Here is a 10,778-nt window from a genome sequence, read left to right on the forward strand (position 1 = left end):
TTTCTAAATTTAAGTTCTGTTTGAATGTCTGTTTAAATTCTGTTTTTATGTGCTTTAGAGTTGTCTTCTTGATCTCTGTGTAACTTTGTATGGAAGATAGTATTACGTGATGACAAACAATAACCTAACAAACCACCTAAACTGTAGATTCAGCCTAACATTGCTCAAAACCTGAATCAGAGAACTAGAAATTGGATAAAATTTGTGGCTAGATCTGTGATTTGTCATAGAGGGGACGGGGACCCCTAATAATTTGATCAACCGATACTCAGCAGCAGAGTCTCGGAAAAGCCCTAGCCATGTTTTCCCTACTATGTAGTTGGGTTTTCACTCAGTAACAGACCTCAAAATGTGCCAAAAAGCAGCACTCTGTATCGGGACATATTGCACATAGCAAGCACTTTGCTGTGCCAACATGAAGTACATCCAGCGTCCGGAGGGGACCCAAGGCAGCAGAGCTGTCACAATAGTTTCAGTAATATTGTGGTCGGATACCACACAACTTGGTTAATATGTAGCAACTCAAAAGACAGGAAAACAGCAATCAAGAAAAAAGTGGTCACACATTTGCGGTGTAGGGAAGGAGCAGATATTAAAGAGATACCATTCTGTACCACTGAGGACTAAGTGCTTCTCGCACGGACAGGCGTAACAAGACACAAAGCTACCAAGAAAAAATAACATACACAATTAAAACTTCCTTCCATACAGTACCAAATAAAGGCATATTTAAATTATACTTGACTTTTAATGATTTAAGCACAGAATAAGACACACAGCAATCAGAGATACAAAGCTCTGCCAGACAGAGGACAACCTGTGGTTTAAGGATTACGAGGTAATTGCATCACATGAGGATTTCTGTGATCGTGGAGCATCTGGAGTAAATGAAGAAAGAATGACACAGTGACCTCTGGAATAAAGGCTTCTAAATGCTAGAGCACAGACTGGCATTGAGGAAAAAAAAAAAGCTAATTATTATTTTTGTGGTTTGAATGTAAACTGAAGTAATCTCTAATTTTCAAAAAATTTAGGACATTTTTGACAGTAGTTTAAGTATAGACAGCCAAGCTGTCCTCATTTTTACACTGCAGCAGGGTGAAACAAACAGACTTGAGATGAGGAATCTCCGTGTAACTTGAATTCTTTCATTCTCCCTCTGCAGCACACCGCAGTTGAATTGAACTCTTGAAGTTTAGAAGTAGTCTGTTCCTCTGTCTCAAAGAGAATATAAAAGAACTGAATGAAGAGAGAAGGCAACAACGATGATGAGAAGCGTGGAATGGTTTCTATGTAGGGATTGATCATGTATGCAAGAATTCTTCAGTCAGGAAATAAGAAATGACTGACAGACGTGGGGTTTAATCAAATAAGAACTATGGAAAGGATGAACAGGGATCAACTGCTCACTGTTTCTTCTGACATATGAGCTGTGGGGAACCAGGTGAAGCTAACAGAAGACCAGCAAACAAAGAAAAGGAGGTGGCTCTTCACGCAGCATATATCAAAGCTGCAGTGCTGAAAGTTTATATGAGTTCAAGGATAGACTTAGGAAGTCTACAGAGTAAATGTCTGCAAAGCTTTATTAAACACACAGAAACCATGCCTGGCTCAATCTCCTCGGCTGTAATTGGCTAAGTGCCGGAGAATATGTGGGGCAAGTGTAGTCACATGTGGCTTGTTCGTATATTCTTGGGTAGGCACCTGGTTTTAGCTGCCATCAGAGACAAGATACTGGGCTAAAAGGACTTTTTGGTCTGACTCAACACTGGAACATAAGAAATAAGAATGCCTAAACCCAGATCATGTTATTAGGCTCAAGAGTCAAATGTAAGAATATATTATGTGTGTGTTTAGTAAATAGCTGTTACTGTAGCTGTGTGTGGCATCTTGGAATCAATCCTGACTACTTTTTATTTCAGATTGAGAATGCTTGGACAAGATCAATCTGAAGAGCAGCATGGTACAACGTGCTAGCTTCCTTAGCTATGCAGAACAACATACCAGGTATGCTAATTGCTAAGTGACAGGGTGTAAGCTTCCTCTACAAGTTTCTTTAGCTAGCACACCTGTGGTGGCTGCTACAGAGCAGGAAAAAATCCTTGGATTCCTCATAAAATTAGTAATCTTTCTACTTTCAGCACAGTTAACCAGTCTCCTGATGTAAGGCCACAAACCTAAGACTTTGTGTTGCACTAGGGCCCAAACTAGTGGCTCAGTGCATGTGTGTTAAAGGAATTAAGTAAGACTCGAAGCTGCTCCAATCTGCTGAGCAGGGTTGTTTCACAACATGAGCGATCTCGGTTCGATCTGCTTTTCAAAGAGACTACAAGAACACACGAATGGAAACTGCACTGAAGGAGCAATTGTTAATATTATTGCCAAACTTTCCAAACTTTGTTACATCAGAGGCATAGAAGATTAGATCCGATTCCAAGTTATTTTTGTTGCAGAGGGAGCTGCCCTTATTGTAACATTGGAAATGGACATATAATCAAAACAACTAAGAGAGCTAGAAATAGGAGTACTTAGAAAATAACATGATCTGCAAGACAGAAAAGACATTGTGCTTTTTATCTATGCAGTTATCAAGAAACTAGAAGCAATATTGAAATTCAAGTCACGATTATCTAACCTTCTTATGCAGAAGAATCAGTTCTAGGGTCTCAGCCTTGAACGCAGCGTACCTCGTGTAGAGAGGCTACATCTCCACGGACTGCAGTCTTAGCCAAAAAAAGATGGTTCCCCAGTGCCGCCCTGTGTTCAAAATACAAAACTACATGGACAGATCCTTCTACGTGAGAGTAAGCTATAGGAAATAGTGTATGCCTGGTGTACGTGCAGAGCAACAGCTACCATCTGCTGCACATGCACAGCAAAGTGTGGGTTTGGGTTTTTTTAATCACAGGTCCTTCACTAAGAGATGCACTGCTAAAGTGCACTGCACTTCTTTCATTGCACTGCTGAGTAGCAAAAAGAGACATTGCTCCTATAGTAATATAACATTTACATACAATCCCAGAAAACGAGGTAGGAATGGTAGTAGGTTTAGCTAAACTATGAAGAAAAATCAAGTAATGTTAGGCAGCAAATCATCCAAGCAGTATTTGTCATCAGTAATTAATTACTCAAAAGGAAGAGTGTGTAAACAATGTATTTGATTTACCAGTAGCAATTGTGGTGCCAGATATGCCTGTGTAGGTAAGGATTTTGGCTGGCAACAGTTTGTGTACATACAAATAGCAACTTAGTGATAGCTGATTAGAGCAGGCCAAAGTCTCACCTTAAATTGTAACAAATCTATACATTCACTGTTCCACAGCTTGTGCAATGAATAACAGGAAATTAAAACCATATACGTTCATAATAATGTTGAGAAAAGATATTTTTTAAGTTTTTGCATAATCTCTGCATAGTTGTTATTCATTGTTCGTATTCCTGCTTATAGTCAGAATTATAAAGATAGTTCGCCACTGTCTTAATTAGCACCTCTACTCTCATCAACCTGGTATGTCTGTGCAAGGAGAATATTTCACCATATACTGGAATAGTTTCACAACTGCTGGAAACGTGTTCTCATTGTCTGTGATCATGCTGTTAGGGTGAGATAGTTGCCAATATGCAGGTGCATACTGATGCACGTACAACAGCCGCCTTGCCTTGTAAGCACTCCTCCTATCACTTGTTCTAAAGCAGTTTTCCCTGAACGTCACAAACAGGAAATCTTTTCTCTGGCCAGTTGTATAAAACTATCGTTATTTGCTACTGAGCTGAGTAAGTGATATAATTTTGTAATACTATTAGAAGACTGATTAACAGCAATGCACACGGCACAGAGTATTTCAGACTTTCTGTTTACAGGGCAAGGTACACATCTTTTGTTATGTTCTGGAACTGATCGCAGGGTAGGTCTTCACGAAGTTATTTTCTCTGGTGATAAAGAAGCACTGAGAGTGTTCTCATTTGTACTTGCTACCTCATGGGCTGCTGTCCTAAACAGTGTTTGCAAGAGCTTGGAAATGTCTGATAGTGTCTTTTCCTACACTGCACTTTCCTTTGCAGTAGTTGCAGAGCAGAGACATTGTTAGCTGCTGCATGCTACCATGAGATCCCATTTATATAGGAGACTCTCCTGTAATCAAGAAAGCAATGTTTAGATCAGCTATGAACGAGCCCATAGTTCTCTGACCAAGGCAAAGTGTGCCACTTTCACAGTATCATTGCTAGCACCGTTGAATTGAGTTTGTTCTAAGACAGCTATATCCCTCCTGCAAGTACTACCTTGTTTCAATGGCTGAAGAAATAAGAGGTTTAGAGTAGTAACTGCCTCCCTTCAGCGTTAGCAGGCAAACAAGGTTATAACATCAGTTTCCAACGTCTCAGTAAATACATGATACTTGGTGATCGTTATTCTAGTCACCTACTAGACAAATATCCAAGGGATCATAGAATGGTTTGGGTTGGAAGAGACCTCAGAGATCATCTAGTTTCAGTCCTCCTGCCACAATCTGGGACACCCTCCACTAGACCAGGTGGCTCAAAGCCTCATCCAGCCTGGCCTTGAACACTTCCAGGGATGGGGCATCCACAACTCCTTTTGGGCAACCTGTTCCAGTGTTTCACCACCCTCATTGTAAAAAATTTCTTCCTTATATCTAATCTAAATTTCCCCTCTTTCAGTTTAAATCCATTGCCTCTTGTTCTATCACTACACACCCATGTAAAAAGCTCCTCTCCACTTTCTTACCCCCTTTAGGGTACTGGAAGGCTGCAATAAGATCACCCCAGAGCCTTCTCTTCTGCAGGCTGAACAACCCCAACTCTCTCAGCCTGTCTTCATAGCAGAGGTGCTCCAGCCCTCGGATCATTTTTGTGGGCCTCCTCTGGACCCGCTCCAGCAGCTCCATGTCCTTCTTATGTTGGGGACTCCAGAGCTGAACGCAGTATTCCAGGTGGGGTCTCACGAGAGCAGAGCAGAGGGGCAGAATCACCTCCCTCGACCTACTGGCCACGCTGCCTTGGATGCAGCCCAGGACACGATTGGCTTTCTGGGCTGTCAGCGTACATTGCCAGCTCATGTTGAGCTTCTCATCCACCAGCACTCCCAAGTCCTCCTCAGGGCTGCTCTCAATCCATTCTCCACCCAGCCTGCACTTGTGTTTGCGATTGCCCCGACCCACGTGCAGAACTGACCCCTGAGGAGCACCACTCGTCACTGGTCTTGCCTTGAACATTGAGTCATTGACCATGACTCTTTGAGTGCAACCATCCAGCCAATTCCTTATCCACCAAGTTGTCCATCTGTCAAATCCATGTGTCTCTAAATTTAGGGACAAGGATGTCATGTGGGACAGTGTCCAATGCTTTACACAAATCCAGGTAGACTATACCAGTTGCTCTGCCCTTATCCACCAATGCTGTAACCCTGTCATAGAAGGCCACCAAATTAGGTGGGATTTGTCAGGTAGGATTTGCCCTTAGTGAAGCCATGTTGGCTGTCACCAATGACCTTCTTGTTTTCTATATGACTTAGTATAGTTTCCAGGAGGATCTGCTCCGTAATCTTGCCGAGCACAGAGGTGAGACTGACTGGCCTGTAGTTCCCTGGGTCTTCCTTTTTTCCCTTTTTATAAATGGGGGCTATGTTTCCCCTTTTCCAGTCAGTGGGAACTTCACTAGACTGCCACAACTTCTTAAATATGATGGATAGTGGCTTAGCAACTTCATCTGCCAGTTCCCTCAGGACCCATGGATGCATCTCATCAGGTCCCATGGACTTGTCCACCTTCAGGTTCCTCACATGGTCTCGAAACTGATCTTCTCCTACTGGGCGGTTCTTCATTCTCCCAGTTCCTACCTTTGCCTTCTGTGACTTGGGCCGTGAAGCTGGAGCTCTTGCCAGTGAAGACTGAAGCAAAAAAGTCAATGAGTACCTCAGTCTTCTCCATATCCTGAGTAACCAGGTCTCCTGTTTTGTTCTGGAGAGGGATGACATTTTTCCTACTCTTCCTTTTATCACTGACATACCTGTAGAAGTTTTTCTTGTTGCCCTTGATGTCCCTGGCCAGATTTAATACTGTCAAGGCTTTAACATTCCTAACCTGATCCCTGCTTGCTTGGCCAATTTCTCTGTATTCTTCCGAGACCACCTGTCCCTGCCTCCACCCTCTGTAGGCTTCCTTTTTGTGTTTGAGTTGGTCCAGGAGCAACTTGTTCATCCATGCAGGCCCCCTGGTGGTTATGCCTGGCTTCCTCTTTGTTGGGATCCTTCTGAAGACAAAAATTAGAGAGGATTTTAAAAGTCTGTTTGGTACAGCTGTTCATACAAGTTACATGATACGGATTTCCCATGCATCAGCTACTCTCTAAATTGTTACAGGCACGCCCTTACTGCATGGAGAGGTGGATGCTCTTTAAGCAGAGGCTATCAGCCCAAAGACACTCAGCATCTTGAAGTGAAATTCTGATTCTTAGAATAAATAGCTGGAAATATAAATTATAATTTACATTTAGTGGTCCAAACACAGCTGTCTGAAAATGCTCAGTGGCAGTGTAAGCTCCAGACCATCCACCAGAGGGAAGCTCATGCATGCATACAAAGAAAAATAAACTAGACTTCTAGAGCTTGGAAAGTTTTCCGAAGTTATTTTCCAATCTAAAAGTAACAGAGTTAACAGAAAATTTCCTGCGTTGGTAACTGAACTGTTGCCCTGCAAATAATATGCATGCACACAAAAATCTTCACAGATTTACACTTTTTTTTTTAACACAGAAATGCAGCCTAATTTCATTGTTGTTAATAGACCAGAGCTTATGTTGTCAGAAATCCAACTGCATGTTTGTACATGAAAAGCCCCACCCACATCCCATCACTAGAATAAGATACTGAGTTGTTTAGCCATGGTTGTGTTTAGCGTGTTACTGAACATACTACACCGCTCTCCTTGTTAAAGGAAATATTTGTTAAATTTCCCGCAAAGTTGTGTGCTACTAGTGTGAATTTGACAAGTCAGGTGCTTTTAGAGGATATTAAAGGCAGCTTACAAACAGGCTGAAGTTTTCATAGCGATCCAACACTCACGCAGAGCTCTTCAGAAACATGCTCCCTAGCTAATGTTGCCTCTAATATCTGTGATATTAAGTCTAATAGCCTGTCTTCAGAGTCTTACTCAAGGAAGTCTTAGCATTTCAACACCTGTCTGGGATATTTTTTGAAACAGAAATCCCAAGCCGTTGCTGCAATTCTGAAATTTATTTGTTTTCTTGTTTAAATGGAAGATACAGCCAGAGGCCATCTGGCAAGGAAGCTTCAACTGGAGAAACATGTTTCTGGAAAATGTAAGGACAGGTGCTTCAGAAGTTCAGCCAGGTCTACACACCACTGGCTTAGAACTGTACTAATACTGATGCCAGCAGTTGTACAGACAACTGCTCTTTGCCACCAAAAGTAAAGTTTTAAAGAGGAAAAACTTGCAGAGGTGTCATCCAGTGTTACAGGAACACGCAGGTTCTTTTAGGGATCCTTGGTAGAATGAGGACTGGCCACAGGGTTGTGGTTACAACTAGAGCTTTATTATGACAAACGTTTTAATTATCAGCATAACTTATTGTTATCTACAATTTCTAGCAGTTAGCATAGCTTATTGTTACACAGAATTTTTAGCAATTGTCATAGCTTTCAGTTAAGCAGAATTTATAGTAATCAGCATAACTTTCTTACTATCTAGAATCTTTAGTTACCCAGGCTTTTAGTCACCTGGGCCCTCCAAAGATCAGGTCAAATTCTAAATAATCAGCGTGTGATACAATAGTCAGAATCTAGATTCAGACTTTACCTAAAAGAACCTGCCTGTCCCTGTAGCGTTAGGTGACAAGAGCTGCTAGGCATCTCTCCTTGATTGTTTTTTTCAATAAAAATCTGCAACTTAGTTCAATCTAGATGTGCCATTGGCAATAAATTAATAAAGATCCCTTCCAAAGTTACTCCTGGAGAAATAGTCACGTGTATAAAGGTGATTTCATTAGAGGAAGAGACATTGCCCAGCACTTCCTTTTGTTAGTTGATTTTCACAAGTGGTTTTCAGAAATTCCCTTTAGAATACAAACAACTGTTTTGGGTTTTTCCCCCTACCCGATCTGTATTACGTGTAGTTGAAAATAAAAGGGACTGGAATCATGTATCAGATGAAATCAAAATCTTGATTACACAAATAGTATTTTGAAGATATAATACATGACTTTGGTGGAGTTACTCTGGATTTACTTTTGGATTTATTCAGTGGAGTTATTCTGGATTTGTGTTAGGCTCTTACAAGATCAAAACCAGCTAAGCTGATTTGGAGGTGGTGGTGTTGCGATCTTTTTTCCATGGTGAAAGATACTTTTCAACCTCATATTATGCACTACATTTGCCAGATTTGTAAAATTCTACATCAACACTTAGGGAAATAATCTATATCAGAGTCTTAAATTTAAGAGAGCGAGCTATGCATAACTCCTCTCTGTGCATCTTTTTTATGAAAAATACCCTTCCAGTTTCACTTCTGTGACTCTCAAATATTTCTGTTGGTGCTGCTGTTTTTGTTCCTCCTTTAACTTTTTAGAAACAGACTTCAAAAGAAGATGTTTTCACATCAGGGTGACAAACTATTTCCATATTCTTTTGCCAAGCACTGAGAAACTTAGAATTCATACAGGATTTGAATACTGCACCGACTACCATGTTTCCCAGGAGATAAAGTCATAGCCCAGTGCTGGCGCAGCAGGCGAACAACATAATATATTTTTCTCTCTGACACAGAGCATTTCCTCCTACCACCCCATATCCAAACTGCTCTCATGGTGGTTGTTTAGCTAAAGGGCTACAATTTCCCAGAGCATTAGAAATACAACTCCCACTCACTTTATTGTACCGGTACAATCTCACTATAGGACAAATGTCTATTTCCTTTATGCCAGCACATTTCTAAAGGATGATCAACTGTTTTCTGCTAAATTAAAGAAGATAACATGACAACAAGAACAATCTTTTATGCTTTGGAATGGAATTTCACAACAAACATACAATGCACAGCTTTTTGGATTTCATGAAGTAGAATGTTGAGTTATTCATACAAATATGAGTAGAATAGGGTAAAGAAGGTTTCTTTCTCCTCATAGTTGTTGATTAGATCAGTAACTTTAACAAAGCAGCAATCTTTAAACAGGGACATTTTTGAAAGACCACCAACATGCTTTAAAATCTGCTGAAGTATGATGGGTGTATAACTAAGCAGAGTCAGGTGGTACACTGTATTTTTATTTTTGCTTTGTATGCAAAAACGCACACTGTGTTCCTAAACAGGAACGGCCATACATGGTCAGATGTTGGTAAGAGTGAGCATCAGGATGTGAGCTCACATGCCGTCTTAGTCTGCAGAATACCAGTTAGAGAACTTTCTCTCGAGTAGTTCACTACCACCTTCAGAATAAAAGCAGAGTGCCAAGCTCCGAGGATATTGGCAACCAAGAATAACTGAAGAATTTCCAGAATGAGTCAAACTGAGGAAAGCAGTAGCCACTCGACGTGGAATACTGTGAGGTCAGTAGTCTGCGTCATACTGAGCTTGTCATTTCTTATTGGGACCCCTGGCAATTGCATCGTCATCTGGACTATTTGTACAAAAATGAAGCAAGTATCTCCTTCAGTCCTGCTGATCTTGAACCTGGCTATTGCAGATGTCCTTGTACTAATTACTTTACCAATTTGGATTTACTCCTTTGCTGACTCGTGGGTTTTTGGAGTCATCTTCTGCAAAATACTGGTTTTCATTATTTACTGCAGCATGTATGCTAGTTTATTTCTAATTACAGCACTGAGCTTGGAGCGATTAATGGCTGTGTTTTACCCTTTCACAATTCAAAGATGCAAAACAAAAGAAAAGATTTCTTTAATCATGTTCCTCATTTGGTTCCTGTCTATTATTTTCGGCATTTCCGTCATTCCGTTTCAAGAGACAGAAGAAATGAACGGTAGACTACTATGCACATGTCGCAACTACTCTTCTAACAGACAGAAAGTGTCATATCTTTTGCTGGAGACTCTTGCAGGTTTTGTAATCCCTTTTTTAATTATTTGCACTTGTTACATGTGTGTTGCAAGAAGAATAAGCAGAATGACCTACCAGTCTAAGCAGCGATCGGAACGGCTCATTGCCAGCGTTGTGGTGGCGTTCATTTTATGCTGGTTCCCTCATCATCTCTTTAACATCCTAGATATTATTTCAATTCAGATAGAACTGTCTAATGAAGAAATGTCTTTGGCACTGGATGAAATTGTAGACAGAGGAGTGTACATCTCTGGAGCACTTGTATTCATCAGTAGCTGTATTAACCCTCTACTTTATGCTTTTGCTGCACGAAAATTTCAGAATCACCTGCAATTTGCCAAGATATCAAAGCTGTTTGAACAGATGAGCCAGACTGTAACAGAGGAAGATAAGAAAAAAAGTTTGGTTGTTGTAACCAAACAAGAAGATACTTTAGTAAGCACAGAAAATCTCTAATAAGGAGCATGGACTCAGTGAATAATGCGATTCTGTGTCATTCCTGCAGTAGTGCTTTCTCCTCATACTTTCAGTTTCGTTTACTAAGTCCAGGTAAAGCTAGAGACAGGTGAAAGTTATTAGGGTTTGTTTTGTGTATTATAAAAGAATTGACATTGACAATCTAGTTCAGTTCCTAAGTTAGTATCCGTGTGGTGAAATTATTTCACTGGTGCTGAGAACATCAGCAAGGTG

At 40.7% G+C, this 10,778-nt stretch overlaps 1 protein-coding gene across 1 annotated transcript; it reads left to right on the forward strand.

The window, feature by feature from the left end:
- The first annotated feature begins 9,530 nt into the window (after window positions 1-9,530).
- Window positions 9,531-10,544, forward strand: LOC104370436 (leukotriene B4 receptor 1). Its single transcript, XM_009977554.1, has one exon. The coding sequence runs from the start codon at window positions 9,531-9,533 to the stop codon at window positions 10,542-10,544; it is 1,014 nt and encodes a 337-aa protein (XP_009975856.1).
- Window positions 10,545-10,778: the final 234 nt, after the last annotated feature.

This window comes from Tauraco erythrolophus, chromosome 15 (assembly GCF_009769465.1).
Source record: "Tauraco erythrolophus isolate bTauEry1 chromosome 15, bTauEry1.pri, whole genome shotgun sequence".
NCBI classification, from domain to species: domain Eukaryota; kingdom Metazoa; phylum Chordata; class Aves; order Musophagiformes; family Musophagidae; genus Tauraco; species Tauraco erythrolophus.

Bases quoted from the DNA above. Each gene is read 5' to 3' on its own strand.
- LOC104370436 (XM_009977554.1), top strand. From the start codon at position 9,531: ATGAGTCAAACTGAGGAAAGCAGTAGCCACTCGACGTGGAATACTGTG.